A 16512-nucleotide genomic window follows, 5' to 3' on the forward strand; every position below is an offset into this window, starting at 1 on the left:
TCTTCTGTCCAGGCTCTCCCCAGGCCACACCGATTATCGGACCAGACCGTGCGGAACCGCCTGCATGAAGCTGGTTTGAGAGCTCGCAGACCTCACAGAGGAGCTGTCCTCACCCGCCGCCATCGCCAGAACCGAGTGCAGTGGGGCAACCAGCACCTTCGCTGGACCGTCCGGAATCACTGGAGACACGTGTGGTTCAGCGACGAGTCCTACTTCCTGCTCCAGCGACATGATGGTCGGAGGAGGGTCTACCGGAGAGTAAACGAACGTTACGCGCCCAACTGTGTGGATGAGGCACCCGTTCATGGTGGTGGAGGCGTCATGGTGTGAGGGGCGATCAATACCGCTGGAAGGAGCACCCTGGTGCACGTCCAAGGGCGCATAACTGCCCAGCGATACGTGGAGGAAATTCTGCGCCCACACGCCCTTCCTCTTCTGGCTGACCAGGATGCCATATTCCAGCAGGACAACGCTCGCCCGCACACAGCACGACTCACCACCCAGTTCCTCACCGACCACCATGTCCAGGTGCTTCCCTGGCCATCCATGTCGCCAGACATGAACCCGATAGAACACCTCTGGGATGAATTGGACAGACGTGTGCGCAGGCGAGAAGAAGCGCCGGCAAATCACCGCGATCTATTGCAGGCACTTCAGGAGGAGTGGGACACCATCCCACAGCAAGATATCCGGCATCTGATCCAGTCCATGCCCAGAAGGTGCCGGGCAGTTGTTGCTGCTCAAGGCAGTCACACCCCCTACTGACTTGACAGCCTCGGCACCCAATCGTATTGATTGACTGATTGATTTGAAGATGCAAATGAACTGTGTGTGCATTCAACTGTGTCCATACCAAATTTCAAACAAATAATCTAAATATTGGATTTTCTGTTAATTTTTTCGAAAAATAAAACAAATTTGGCAAGTAGCAACTATGCGTTTCTTTTTTTGAACAGTATATTTGCATGAATTTTGTGTAGTTAAAAAAACATTCTGGGATCAGCAAGTTAAGATTTCTCATGCCATTTGGCTTATTCTCACACGAAAGTCATTTGGGCACGTTGATGTTGAATTTCATGCAAACGAAACACATCTAATAATGCCTCACTCAAAAGCTTCCTGGACATTAAAGTTGTTGTTATTTGTGTGTGTGTGTGTGTGTGTGTATGTGCAAGTGTGTGTGTGTGTGTGTGTGTATCTGCATGGGTGGCAAGTTCTTTTTTCTTATGAAGATGTCTTGTGTCATGGTACATGCAATGGTGTATAGAAGCCTCACACACTCACCCAAAAACACAAAAGCATCCCCCCACACACGCATGCGCACACACACACACACACACGCATACACAAATGCAGAGTGACAAAGACAAAAGCACACACAAAATTCAAATAAAGAAAGTCAGACATATGATGAGATTCTTTGTAATTTATTTCATACATGTCACACATCCGTATCGACCTCACCTCTCCTCAGTATGGCCCACCCGAACCAAATTAATGAAATAGAAATAGTATGGTTACCGGTATAGTGAAATGGTACATGCATCCTTCATTATGGTTCCTTGCAGAAGAGTACAGTATTATGCAGTCTGCGTCTAGACTTAACCACTCGTCAGCCAACTAGGCCGCACTCAAAGCTTCAAGCAAAAGAGACTAGCGGATATTACCGCTTCACAAAATGTTTACTACAATGTGAGGTTGTTGATGAGAAACAAAAAAGCGAAGTACACACAATATGTCATGGTTGTGATGGTACGAGCAAGACTCTTTGAGCCTAGATTCGCACGTAACACACATCTCTATTTTGCACTCGTAAAGGAATGATCGGAAAATGTTACCCTTCTTCACAGATACAGGTTAAAAAAAATCACTATCGGTTATAAGTGCACTACAAAAATCCGGCAAACGAGAAAAAAAAAAAGCAGTTTATCAGACATATATTTACAGTGTACTTTCATCTATAAAGAGCTGTACAAAAAAGTTCTCAAGCCACCTTTAACATTTAAAAGCAGGTAATAAGTTAATGTAAGTGTAGAAATATAGCTCCTCACAGCACAACTGAACTGGTTACATTGTATAGTTAACACCTGACATTCAGTGCGCAATAAAGGTGGAAGTCTGCAACAGTTAAGATGGATGTTCCAGTTCATAGGGACATAACGACACCACTTGTCACAAATTCACCCCTATACACACTCCATTTATCACTGATACTGAGTATCACAAAAATAGTACTAGCTAGTCAAAGCCAAACAAAAACAAAGTCATATACTACAAAAATAACATGCTCTGTCAATGACATCTTCAATACATACAAAGAGGTGAGGTGCAGAACAGGGTTTAAAAATAGAAGCACAGCTACACGGAATCTGAGACATTCGCCATTTTTTGCCGAGACAGAAAACTGGACAGAATATCCCAGAGTTTGTGAGACCATAGAAAAGTGTATTCACAATTATTTACTTTGCGCAGAGGTGACAGGCAAAGTCAACGACCGGACAACAGGGTGGAAAAACAATCCACCACAAAATCACACTTATAAATGTACAGGCATTTGATTTGATATTTTAAACCTCTTGAAAAACATTTTAATGGTCCAGTGATCTTTCCTCACAAATTAAATTTCCAAATTCTTTACAAATACACTCACATATCTATACAAAGGACAGAAATATCATCAACAACAACAGCCCTCAAGGGGAGTAAGCAAACACGACAAGTAGTTTAAAATCCTGCTTAAACGTTACTACAAAAAAAGAAGCGGTTAAGTAAATGTGTGATGGAAACAAAACACAAAATCGTGAGGACAAGAAAAAGCACCGTTGTGTAAATTGAACTTTTCTGCATAATTGTTACCTTCATTAATCATTCATTTGTAGTTCGAAATAGCAAATTTAACAATTTGTCAATGTAAAACAAAAAGCAACTTTAACATGAATAAATAGAAAAAACAAAACCAAAAAGTTACACAAAACAACACACACATTTCACACACTAACAGGGGAAAAAAATAACAATACATTCAGCCTTCTCTGTGTGACAAAAAAAGACATGAGCGTTTTACCGCCATGATTCATCTTCATCAGAAACGGGTGTTTTCAACTCAAAACAATTAAGCCAAAACAAGAAAACATGATAACTAGAGGTAGAAGAGAAAATAGATAATCACACATTATGATCCTGTCTGAAACAAACAATACAAGTGTGAGAAATAAATGGAAGAACAGAAAACACATTTGTACAATTACCTGCCTGATCTCAAGCAGAGTTATCACCATAGAAACACATTCCACAAAATTAATGTGGATCTTTTTGACAGCAGCAGCAACCCCGCATCACGTAGTGTTTCCATGGCAATAACTGGCTTGAAAGTCACAGCCAAACAATACACATTGAGTTGTAGTGCAAATAAAACTAACACAGCGACTACCAACACTAAACGCTAATCAATAATTCCAAGTACGAAGAAGACGATTTCTCCGAGTTCAGCACTCATCTAGCACAGAAAGATTCTGTAAATGTCACTCTTCATCCTTTGCAAGAAAGGAAGTCAATTTTCTAGAAACATAATATATCCGAGATTTAAAGCTAGCAACATGTTTCTCATCGTTACGTTTTATCTGAGTGATAAATTATGACGAAAAAACGAGTCTCAGCAACTAAATATGAAAACAAAATTAAATTACACACAAATAATGAAACAGACTGCAAATGTCTTTAAAGGGACTGTACTCTTGGCAAAGACAAGTGGTTATGTTCAGTGGCACGTACACGTGCGTCAAATCTGTGGAATCAGGAATATATACACCTGGTGCTTTGTCTCTCTCATCGTCAGTGAAAGACAGTAGTTACCTGCTCCCGCGTGTCAGAACAATCTGTTAGCGTCCACCATTCTGCATTTCACTTTGAAGACACTTCACTTTTTGGGTTTTGCAGGAGACGCTTTCGGGATTCGTGAAATTTTCGTGTGAGTCGCTGTTGGCATAGTAACCGTTCTTGTCTCAACTCTGTGAGTTTGGTAAGTCAAGGTGGTGTCGTTGCGACCTCCCACAGTGCGTTTCTGGGCCTGCATGGTGGTGTAGACCTCGGGGTCGCGGTCGTCGGATCCCGCCTCGCTACCGGTGCGACTGGTCGGACGACTGCCGGTCCCTGCGCTGCCAGCCCGGCTGGAGCTGAGACTGGCTGTGGGGGCAAAAACAAGAGACATTAAATAATGTTTATAAAAAAGTATTTGAAAAAAACCCACAAGACACTGAAGCATCTATGGACAGACATGCAAAAACTGTTGAAAAAAACATAGGTCATTGAAGTGACCAGGCAAGTAAAGCGACTACAAATAAACATTTAAAAACAGCAGCTGTCGAGAAAGAAAACTGACCTTCCGAAAGTATGGACAAAAATAGCAGCTGGGGCAACAACAACAACTAAAAAAATGCAGCTGTGAGGAATAACCAAAAATATATCACAATTGAAATTTAAAAGGGAAATAAAAAGAAATAAACAGCCAACAGACTGAGAACTGCATGACCAAAGAACTATCTTTGCTTTATCCACTTTCAATAAAACTACATGTATCACACTTGGAAGCAAGACAAAATAAATTCAATGTCTGACAGGTTACCAACACAGCTTTTGGAATTCTATATGATAGCATCTTTATCGATCATGCATGCATCATGCTATTGCAAAAATATGCCTGATAAGCCTGGTATACGCTCATTTAGTTTATAACACTACATCACTGATATACAGTGTGTGTGAAATTATCAGTGAAACATTAAGATTCACAATGAAGACAATACAATTGTGAACCATGAACAACATGAATGAAAATGATAGTTAGTGATACATGTAGACAAAGACAAATACACATGCTTCTTAATCAAAATGTGAACAGGACCTCTAGAAAACATACATGGAAAAAAAAATACTGCAACAGAAGCCTGGTATACATGTATATTACAATAAATAATCAAATGAGTAGTAAATGCATACTAACACGGCCATCAAAAATAAAATGCGAGAAGCATGCACTGAAAACATTCATCTGAAAGTCCCCTTACCTTAAAAACACTACGGTCCCAAGGAGCATGATGAAATGACCAAAACGTTAGTTATAGAATTGACAACAATGTTATTTTTAATTCTCTTAAAATGTGACTTTTCAAAACTTTAGGTTAAAGAGGTTGTTTCTTATTTCTCAACAAAGACTGATAGATGGAGAAGCGATAGCACATGTGGCTTAGTAACCCAGACAAACCTCGAGGCACAGATGAAACTGATGTATTGAATTAGAATATTGGACTTAAATGGATCAAAACACACTCACACGCTCGCACGTATGCAGGCGCGCTCACACACACATTCTTATAATGTCACTGACTCAACCACTGCTCTGATAACAAAAGCTGATGAACTGAAACGATTGAGACAACTAAGGTCACACACACACACACACACACACAGTGAGTGGTTTGTAACTGAACTGTCTTATACCTTATTTGAACCAAACCTCTCTTAACAGTTGTAACTACAAGTAATTGGATATTGATGAACATAACCTCAACACCTACCTGGGCTACTGATGTTGCGCGGACTGCCAACGGAGCGAGGACTGCGCATGTCTCGTGTCGTCTTTGTCCTGGTGACCTTGAGGCCGTCAGTGTCGGTCTTGGACATGATCTGAGTGACCTCCCCGTCAGGACTGGTCTTGGCCCGCTGCTGGCGCCAGGGTGTGGAGTGGGCTGTCTTTTCTCGGATCTGTGGGGGTCACAGCATCACACTTTAGTCTCTTTGCTGTCATGTCTTTTTTGATGGATGGTACAGTGGAACCCTCTTTTCAGCAGACCCCCCCCCCCCCCCCACCCCTGCCTAGCTCCTTCTAAGACCTTGCTTTTTGTTAGATTTCTGTTCATAACCTCCCCCTTTCCAAAACTCCCTCCTTTTCAAAACATGATTATCTCAGATTTTTACAGGTCTTGATAAACAGGGGGTGGGGGGGATTGACTGTAATTGAACTTGAACTTGAACTTGCGATGTTTAAGGCCTTAGGCCTGTTCATCGATCCTGTCGAATAGTACTCCAATAACACTTTTTTGGTGGCATGCGCGGGCGGTTATTGGTAGCACGTTGGCGAGAATTTCTCTGGTCTGTCTGCCCAGAAATTGTCCAGCCTTCCTTTGAAACAGTTCACTGATGGTGCTGTCACAACTGTTTCTGGCAGACTGTTCCAGTGAGGAATCACCCTTTCTGCGAAGAAGCAGCTCCGAACGTTCAGCCTACAAAATGGTTTATACAACTTGAGGCTGTTTCCTCCAGTGTCTTTGGTTTCGGCCAGCTGGAAATTCGGGTTGCCTGTGTCGTAGATCCCATGCATATACTTGTAGAGGTCGATCATGTCACCTCGGAGATGCCTGTGTTCGAGACTGGGTAGTTTGAGTATAGCTAGTCGTAATTGTGAGAGTTTGGACAGCACAGCTCAACCTGAGGTCAATGAGAGTGGACAGAGTATAGCATCTGTTGTATAGAACGAGTAAGAGAGAGCTGGTAGTGGTTCCACTGTGGCGGAGAACATTGGTCTTCCTCAAAGAAAGAACTGCACGTGCGACTTACAGTTCCACGTTTAATACATCTTGGATACACTGTACACTGAAATAACCTCTACATGCGTTGTACTGATGTCAGAACAGATACTACTGACTTTTACTGTAAACTTGAAAGCATCATATCTCATGTGATTTCCTTGGTAGATCTTTGTTATTTCAAAACTAACAGCAACAAACCTTTGTGATAGGTCCGGAGCCTGTAGAGCGACTGTTGGGCGTGTTGTTCGTGCCAGAGTAGGTGGAGCTACCAGAGTGGGAGGAGCCTCCGGGACTCTTGGAGACAAAGCCCGCCATGGATTGGCTGACGCCCGCCGCCAGGATAAAGTTCTCCCTCAGCTCCACGTTCGTGCGACCCTTGGCTGCAAAACGCAATTTAGTTTAGCATTTGCTCCACTTTGGGACTTACAATACAGCCATTTTGGCTGGAACATTGTGCCAACCTTCCCTACACAGTATAACATTGAAACATTGTAGCCAAAATCATGAAAGGCCATTAAGTCAACAAGTGATAAAAAAAACTGAGATGTTTCATCAAAACTGAGTTGTTTTGTTTCAGCAATACGTACTGCTAATCGTATGCAGTAGTGAGAGGGAAAAGTAGAGATCGATATTGAGACAGGAACAACACTTGTCAATGTTTGCTTGAAATCAATGAAATGGAAAGCGTTGGAATGAAACATCGATTCATGGTTTACCTGGGTGTGAGAGCCCTGACTAGAAATTAACCCCCTCGAACACACACAGGGAATTTAAAGATCCAAAATATGACGTTATTCTCATCATTCTACATGTAAAATTGTTTTTGTGAAATGGTAGAGGCAAGTGATTGTCACAATATAATTTACAACCAATGTCACAAAATAATTCATCAGAACACAAACAGTTCAAATCAAAGTTTTTGTTTTTTAAACGGCACATGTACGCTATAACTGTTTCCATGTTTTTTGTACTGTAACTCGGATAGAAAGTAGAATAATCTGGTTCATTTGCTGCTGTTAGAATGTTGACATGCAATTATTTTAAGTTTTCAATATTATGAGAAAGTTCAGATGTTAGTTTTCTTTTTTAATTCTCATTTTCAATACTGAATTCTTGTTAAAACATCTCTGTTAGATTATGTTAAAATTTGTTTTGAATTACACAACATGCCTCTAACACTATATCAACCAGTTATATTAATTACATGTACAACCAGCTGCAGTTACACATGCAAATCCTTTAGTTCAATGACATTCATTCCATTGTTTAACTGTACGAATACAATGGCAGTATGGCGTGAATAATGATCCTGTAGATGTCAGCAGGACAATGTTTCCTGTATCATATTGTTGTGGTGCACAGTGCAATACATTTTATATTTATATCACAGGACAAGGTCTGCTCTCTACAGGCAGAATGTGCTGTACAGAAGGTGATAGTACATGATAGCTGACAATGAGGATAATGTCAACCTCGACATCATTATGACAACCGTATAATTAAGGTACTGATTTCAATGACACATGGACAAGCTGAGATCATATTGAAAACAGAAAATACTTGGTGGAAAAAGAAGCAAAATCAAATGTCACGAAACTGCAATATCAGAAGAATTAACACAAATGTCTGTCTGAAAAAAATCACAAATGCAAAACTGGTATTGAAAGTGTAATCGCACACTTAAAGAAAATAGAGTACAGATACAGAAGATTAATGTTTGAAGACCTCAACACAGTGAGAGGTAACCTAGCTGTTGAAATGACACCGACTGAAAATGTATTATGAGTATATAAAAATATGATATTGTGTGTGTGTGTGTGTGTGCATGTGTGTGTGTGTGTGTCAGTGTGTGTGTGTGTGTCTCTGTGTCAGTGTGTGTCTCTGTGTCAGTGTGTGTGTGTGTGTGTGTGTGTGTGTGTGTGTGTGTCAGTGTGTTTGTGTGTGTGTATGTACACAGATGGTGTTTTATGGTTGTTACTGCACTGGAAATTAATAGCTCTCCACAACCATCCCACAAAACCTGATCTGAAGTATAATTAAATTACTACAGCCAAAAAATGAACACCCTCCAAGCCCCCAGGGTACAATAATTTGATTGCGCAATGAAATGCTTCAATTCTTCAAAATATACACACTACAAATGACAATTTGAAATGTAACAATGAATGTTTCTCCCACAAAAAACATTGAGCTCATTGTTCATTCGATTATTATCTGTCTTCTATATTTATATATATAAAAAAAAGACTTTTAATGACGGCAAGCATTTAAAACCACTTCAGGAAAATTGCAAACACAGAGGAGTTTTCCTTGAACGAAGATTCAATTATAGATGGTACAACCAATTGCTGCTTAAGATCAGCAAATGGAATTGCAGACTGAGCTAGTAGCTCTCTTGTTTTTCAGAAGGGATTGGACCAAAATGGACATAAAATCGCTCATTTAATTTTTTCATCTTAAGAAATTAGTGGATTCAGTTATTATTTTTTTAAATCACCAGGCCAATCCGTTTTGATTTTGGCCAGCATATAAAAAATTCAATAGGTCATTCCATTCATTTTTTTTTCAGTCACAATGATGCAGTCATTTCGGATTCTAATGCATGATCAACGACCAGTGATGAACGCCCAGTGGAAATGCCCCATGAAAATGTTGGCACGGATGATGATTTATTGTGATAAATTGCAATGAAGATATAAGCAGCGACGATGGTGTCATGGTGATGTCAGTAAACACTTCACCAGCTGGGAAGGGCAAGCAACAGACAGGATTGAAAATGTCCATTCTCCAGCGGGGCACAGGTTGCGAGGTAGGGGAAAGCGCACCAAAACCAAAACAGGATCCAAGGGGCTTGCAAATATTATATCTAGTCTACGTCATCAGGCAACAGAAAGAGAAAAAGTCTCTTGTTGTCAAAACTTATTTTCCCACTGGCAGAAAAAAGCCAAAAAAATGGACGAAAGGCCACCATTCTTCCAATTTATCATGGAGAGGAAAATTGCAACTGTAAGACAGGAGTGGTTAGAGGGCAAGGATTTAGCAGACCCTGCTAATTGGAGGGGAAATCAGTAGGTTGAATTCAGGGTTGAAAGCACAACGCAGCACTTCTGGAGAAACAAGGTGACTACCACTACAAACATAAAGTAGCAGCAAAATGCCAAGGGTGGAAAACCAACTCTTTCAACGCATCCATTTCTTCATTCTTTCAACTCCACCCGGATCCTTCATCTGCCTCTTTTTTTCTGCACCATCCACCTCCCACACCCACCCCACACACACATACACACACACACACACACACATACACACACACATACACACTCTTTCTGCCTGCAAAACAGAAAATAACAAAAACACAACATAACCAAAAACATCAAAAACCACAACAAAACAGGAGCAAGCGAGGGAGTTGGACAAGCGAATTAAAAACTCTACGACTCAGAACAACCAAAACAACGAACCGGCAGGAGGAGGTAACTCAGATAAACGACACCAACCAGGCACGTGCAGGAGAGTCAAAACCAAACAAATCGCAACAAAACCGAAAAACAAAACGAAACCAAAAAAATGGACGATGCATCAGGCCGAGCCTACAGCAAAGGGAGGCAACTGACTTTGAGCGGCAGCGGCAGCAACAGCAGACGGCGAGTGGATAGGGCAGCTGATCTCCACGCAATGCTGACAGAAATACAACCTACGCTCCTCGAACTCAGGCTCTTGTTGTTGCATCAGGATCCGTCTTTTTAAGCGAAACTTTCGCCGCCACAGCCCCACTTTTGGTGGTCAAAGCACAAAGAGGAAAAACAGCAAAACACAATCAGTTACTAGTCGATCAAAATGGGGAACCAAACGGTGAAAAATGACACGGAAGCGGCTACACACGGTGTACACAATGAACCACTTACACATCGCACAATGATGACACATGCCCAGGGTGATCGATCCTAAAAAAGCGGATGAAATCACATTCATGAATATATATTCCATGGGTCATATGCATATAATAAAGGCATTCAATTTGTATGTGTTGGCATTTCATTACAAGTATACATTTTCATGCAAGGGATGAACAAAACACAAATTGTACTTCAAATCTGTAGACTCCTCCATTCATTTTTGCCCTTCCCTACCTCTCTCTTTCTCTCTAATCTATACACACACACATACATTCACGCGCAGAGTCTGATAAACTGAACCCTGGTACATGTAGCATTTGAACAAGAACCAAGAAAGAACTAAAATAACCCGGCTAAAAAAGAAAACGAGTAGAGAAGAGGAAAAATCAGAGAAAAGAAACATCAAATCCGAAGTTGTTTTTGTCCTTTTTGTTCTTTAAAGGGGTGGTAGATAGGGATTCCGTCGCGATATAACCTTCGTGGTTGAAAACGACGTTAAACACCAAATAAAGAAAGAAAGATAGGGATTGCGGGAGGCACCTTCGATCCTAACCATAACATTTAACAATCATACAATGATGACAAACTAAACACGGAATTAAGTCACAATACAGGAGTGGATAGACAGAATAATTCAGAATGCTATCAGTGTGAAGAGAAAAGACAGACAATACACAGTAATGGTGGAGCAAGAACAACGCATGTGAACCGATAACTGTACCAGAACCACAGTCTATAAAGACTACAATCCGGGGTGGGGGAAGCATGCACTTTCTACAGGTCACAGGGAAACAATGAGGTTACACATCTGACCAACACGTCTTCTGGCAAGCATGTGTGGCAATATAGCAATTAAGCAGCCCCCTATAACCATTTTTTCTCAAAACCTAAACCGTACGTTGTACGTAAAACCTGGCTCTAAACTATAACTAGGCATCTGTCCATAGTCCATAGCAATTGATACAAGTCTACACGTGAAAGTCTGAACAGTAAACGTAAGTCAGCAACATATCCGCCTCGCTTTAAATTGTAACCTTGCAGTCTGTCTGCACATGAATTTTGTTTGTAACAAATTAAATTTGTAAAGAACTTTTAGATCTATTCTACAAACCTCACAGCGGCAATTGATTTTATTTGATCAGGTTCTACGAACAGCCAACACATACCCTTATACATACAAAACAAACAAACACAATAAAATCAAATCAAAATACAAACAAAGAAACAAACAAACATAAAGAACAAACAATCCAACAAAGGTCACAAAGGAAAAACTGAATGTCTGGAATCGAAACCCATCCTAAATCAAACCAAACAGAAAGAAACAAAATCGGAAAAGGCTCAGTCCATTTTGGTGGAATAAAATGGAAATAGGTCAACAGAACGTACACCACCGAGTCTCAAACGTTTCCTTGGGCTTTGTTTCAGTTAATCTCACTTCATAACATGCATGACAAACTTCTTCTTCTTCTTCTGTCAACGTGATGTCTGAAAAAGAAGTGTGCGAAAATGTCTTTTGGTTTTTAGGTCAATATTACGCTGAGATTGATTATATTCTGTAGACTTGTCATACTGCGCCTGGATATGGACTTCTAGCGTAAGGATAAGTACAGTAATAAAAATAATCAACCCATGTCCTTAATATATGAATAAGAAGGGTACACAGTTAAGATAAGTTCTCTTTCTGCAGATACTTACGAGACTGGAACTCTGGATATACAAGAGCGATACACAAACGTACATCAACACGCATTCACAAAGAAAGAATCTAGAGCTTTGATATGTCACTCATAACATTCCCCCAAAAAGATAAGAGAAGAAAAGAAAAAATCACATTCCTTTAAATTATATTTTGTCATTCCAATGGAAAGATGCATATTCATGGGATTTATGCTAATTTGTATATTCATGTTCCAGGGGAGGTAATCCTCTGCCATGCAAACAGAGTACCAGAACTTCCCCAGAGAGAATGAAGACAAGACTGTGCTCTTGTGAAGTAAATCACATGCACAACAGCCAACTTTATGACAGAAACCATAAATATTTGGTATGCGAAAAGAAGGCAGATTAGACAGACTTTTCCAGACATAAAAATCCACAAATAAAACTTGACCAGAACTCATACTTTGAGAAATATAGTTCATGCTTCTTTTCAAAGAGAGAAAAAAGTGTATTATATCAAACTGAAAATATATTGCAGAAAAATCTTAGTTTACATGTGATCGGTACTGGAAACTTAAGTTCAATAAAGAATACATCAACAAAAACACTGCATGAACTCACACAGATATCGGATGACTTAGCTAACAGCATGGGAGATAAAAATCTGGACAAATAATGAACGAACAAAAAAGAATCTTTACCACACACTACAGAATACACAGATATAACTGGACAGCAATAAAATCCTTTATCATAAAAAAATGAAATAAAATATCAGCAGATAATCATCACAAACCACAACAACACTAAAAGGAGAGTACACACAACTGAAAATAAAAATAACAAATCAAAAGAAAACGGCTATATCATCCGGTGGTTTGAAGGGCTGACGAATAACCTAATGTTTATGATGTGTGAAAGGGACAGCAAAGCGAGTGGACCTACCTCTGCATGGATCGTTTTTGACAAGAAACTCGTCCAAGGCCACCCAGCCTCCTCCCACACGCACCATCACCGTACTGCGCAGGATTCGAACCAGGCGCAACTTCTGTGAGTCGCCAAACTGCAGCACAAAACAGACACAATGTTGGTGACAGTTCTCTACTTTTCTTTCCAGAATATTCCAGGTACATTGAACCATAGCTGCCAACCTTCTGAAGTCAAAATCCAGGATCCAGCCCCGGGGGTCCAGGGGGACCGTTTAGTCTTGAATATGAGCAGGGAGAAGTTGGAAAATTCAGGAGATTCCAGGAAAATCCGGGAGGGTTGGCAGCTATGATTGAACCCAAAGCCAAGAGTGTGACGTTTACACAATCACCTTTTAAAGTGCTTATCGTTGGTGAAAAATGTCACGCGAATACCTTGACGTTGAGAGTCTACATGTATATACAGTGGATCCCTCCTTTCACACCTCCCCAAGTTAAAACTTCCTCCGTTTGAAGACCATGATTTATTTCAGATTTTCTGTTCATTGCACCTGTCAATGTACCCCCGTTTGAAGACCATGATTTATTTCAGATTTTCTGTTCACTACACCTGTCAATGTACCCCCGTTTGAAGACCATGATTTATTTCAGATTTTCTGTTCACTACACCTGTCAATGTACCCCCGTTTGAAGACCATGATTTATTTCAGATTTTCTGTTCATTGCACCTGTCAATGTACCCCCGTTTGAAGACCATGATTTATTTCAGATTTTCTGTTCACTACACCTGTCAATGTACCCCCGTTTGAAGACCATGATTTATTTCAGATTTTCTGTTCACTACACCTGTCAGTGTACCTCCGTTTGAAGACCATGATTTATTTCAGATTTTCTGTTCACTACACCTGTCAATGTACCCCCGTTTGAAGATCATGATTTATTTCAGATTTTCTGTTCACTACACCTGTCAATGTACCCCCGTTTGAAGACCATGATTTATTTCAGATTTTCTGTTCATTGCACCTGTCAAAGTACCCCCGTTTGAAGACCATGATTTATTTCAGATTTTCTGTTCATTGCACCTGTCAGTGTACCCCCGTTTGAAGACGATGATTTATTTCAGATTTTCTGTTCACTACACCTGTCAATGTACCCCCGTTTGAAGACCATGATTTATTTCAGATTTTCTGTTCATTGCACCTGTCAAAGTACCCCCGTTTGAAGACCATGATTTATTTCAGATTTTCTGTTCACTACACCTGTCAATGTACCCCCGTTTGAAGACCATGATTTATTTCAGATTTTCTGTTCATTACACCTGTCAATGTACCCCCGTTTGAAGACTATGATCTATTTCAGATTTTCTGTTCACTACACCTGTCAATGTACCCCCGTTTGAAGACCATGATTTATTTCAGATTTTCTGTTCCGTACACCTGTCAATGTACCCCCGTTTGAAGACGATGATTTATTTCAGATTTTCTGTTCACTACACCTGTCAATGTACCCCCGTTTGAAGACTATGATTTATTTCAGATTTTCTGTTCCGTACACCTGTCAATGTACCCCCGTTTGAAGACCATGATTTATTTCAGATTTTCTGTTCACTACACCTGTCAATGTACCCCCGTTTGAAGACCATGATCTATTTCAGATTTTCTGTTCACTACACCTGTCAATGTACCCCCGTTTGAAGACCATGATTTATTTTAGATTTTCTGTTCACTACACCTGTCAATGTACCCCTGTTTGAAGACCATGATTTATTTCAGATTTTCTGTTCATTACACCTGTCAATCGCTGCCCTACACGCCACCAGGCGTGAAAGGCAGTAAGTAAGTAAGTACACCTGTCAATGTACCCCGATTGAAGACCATGATTTATTTCAGATTTTCTGTTCATTACACCTATCAATGTACCCCCGTTTGAAGACCATGATTTATTTCAGATTTTCTGTTCACTACACCTGTCAATGTACCCCCGTTTGAAGACCATGATTTATTTCAGATTTTCTGTTCATTACACCTATCAATGTACCCCCGTTTGAAGACCATGATCTATTTCAGATTTTCTGTTCACTACACCTGTCAATGTACCCCCGTTTGAAGACCATGATTTATTTCAGATTTTCTGTTCATTACACCTGTCAATGTACCCCCGTTTGAAGACCATGATTTATTTCAGATTTTCTGTTCACTACACCTGTCAATGTACCCCCGTTTGAAGACCATGATTTATTTTAGATTTTCTGTTCACTACACCTGTCAATGTACCCCCGTTTGAAGACCATGATTTATTTCAGATTTTCTGTTCATTACACCTGTCAATCGCTGCCCTACACGCCACCAGGCGTGAAAGGCAGTAAGTAAGTAAGTACACCTGTCAATGTACCCCGATTGAAGACCATGATTTATTTCAGATTTTCTGTTCATTACACCTATCAATGTACCCCCGTTTGAAGACCATGATTTATTTCAGATTTTCTGTTCACTACACCTGTCAATGTACCCCCGTTTGAAGACCATGATTTATTTCAGATTTTCTGTTCATTACACCTGTCAATGTACCCCCGTTTGAAGACCATGATTTATTTCAGATTTTCTGTTCACTACACCTGTCAATGTACCCCCGTTTGAAGACCATGATTTATTTTAGATTTTCTGTTCACTACACCTGTCAATGTACCCCCGTTTGAAGACCATGATTTATTTCAGATTTTCTGTTCATTACACCTGTCAATCGCTGCCCTACACGCCACCAGGCGTGAAAGGCAGTAAGTAAGTAAGTACACCTGTCAATGTACCCCGATTGAAGACCATGATTTATTTCAGATTTTCTGTTCACTACACCTGTCAATGTACCCCCGTTTGAAGACCATGAATTATTTCAGATTTTCTGTTCACTACACCTGTCAATGTACCCCCGTTTGAAGACCTGATTTTCTCACATTTGTGGAAGTCTTAAAAGGGGGGTTCCACTGTATGTTGTGTGTGCTTACCCGGTATTTTCCCTCTCCAATCTTGTGGATCTTGAACTGTTTGACACAGGTACACTTGCACACCTGGCGCCGCACCTCATCATGGATCATCTCTTCAGGTGACACTGGTTGTACCTGCACACACCAAAGTCACCACACATGCACATCATGTCTCTGTTCACCTGTCTCTGTGTGTGTGTGTGTGTGTGTGTGTGTGTGTGTGTGTGTGTGTGTGTGTGTGTGTGTGTGTGTGTGTGTGTGTGTGTGTGTGTGTGTGTGTGTGTGTGTGTGTGTGTGTGTGTGTGTGTGTGTGTGTGTGTGTGTGTGTGTGTGTGTGTGTGTGTGTGTGTGTGTGTGTGTGTGTGTGTGTGTGTGTGTGTGTGTGTGTGTGTGTGTGTGTGTGTGTGTGTGTGTGTGTGTGTGTGTGTGTGTGTGTGTGTGTGTGTGTGTGTGCATTTGTAATGGTT

At 40.6% G+C, this 16512-nt stretch overlaps 1 protein-coding gene across 4 annotated transcripts in view; it reads right to left on the minus strand.

The window, feature by feature from the left end:
- Positions 1 to 1411: 1411 nt before the first annotated feature.
- LOC138966148 (microtubule-actin cross-linking factor 1, isoforms 1/2/3/4-like) overlaps positions 1412 to 16512 on the minus strand; it is a 186924-nt gene continuing 171823 nt past the window's right edge. For 3 of the 4 annotated variants that reach the window (XM_070338260.1, XM_070338261.1, XM_070338263.1), the window contains 6 exons: positions 16067 to 16180; positions 13088 to 13205; positions 10199 to 10357; positions 6783 to 6964; positions 5574 to 5760; positions 1412 to 4182 (listed from right to left, as the gene is read on the minus strand). In XM_070338260.1, the coding sequence (XP_070194361.1) occupies positions 3917 to 4182; positions 5574 to 5760; positions 6783 to 6964; positions 10199 to 10357; positions 13088 to 13205; positions 16067 to 16180 (1026 nt within the window). In that variant the 3' untranslated portion in view covers positions 1412 to 3916. The remainder of the gene's footprint in view (positions 4183 to 5573; positions 5761 to 6782; positions 6965 to 10198; positions 10358 to 13087; positions 13206 to 16066; positions 16181 to 16512) is intronic. The other variant, XM_070338262.1, reaches the window with a different exon arrangement.

The sequence above is a fragment of the Littorina saxatilis genome, linkage group LG5 (assembly GCF_037325665.1).
Source record: "Littorina saxatilis isolate snail1 linkage group LG5, US_GU_Lsax_2.0, whole genome shotgun sequence".
Lineage (NCBI taxonomy): Eukaryota > Metazoa > Mollusca > Gastropoda > Littorinimorpha > Littorinidae > Littorina > Littorina saxatilis.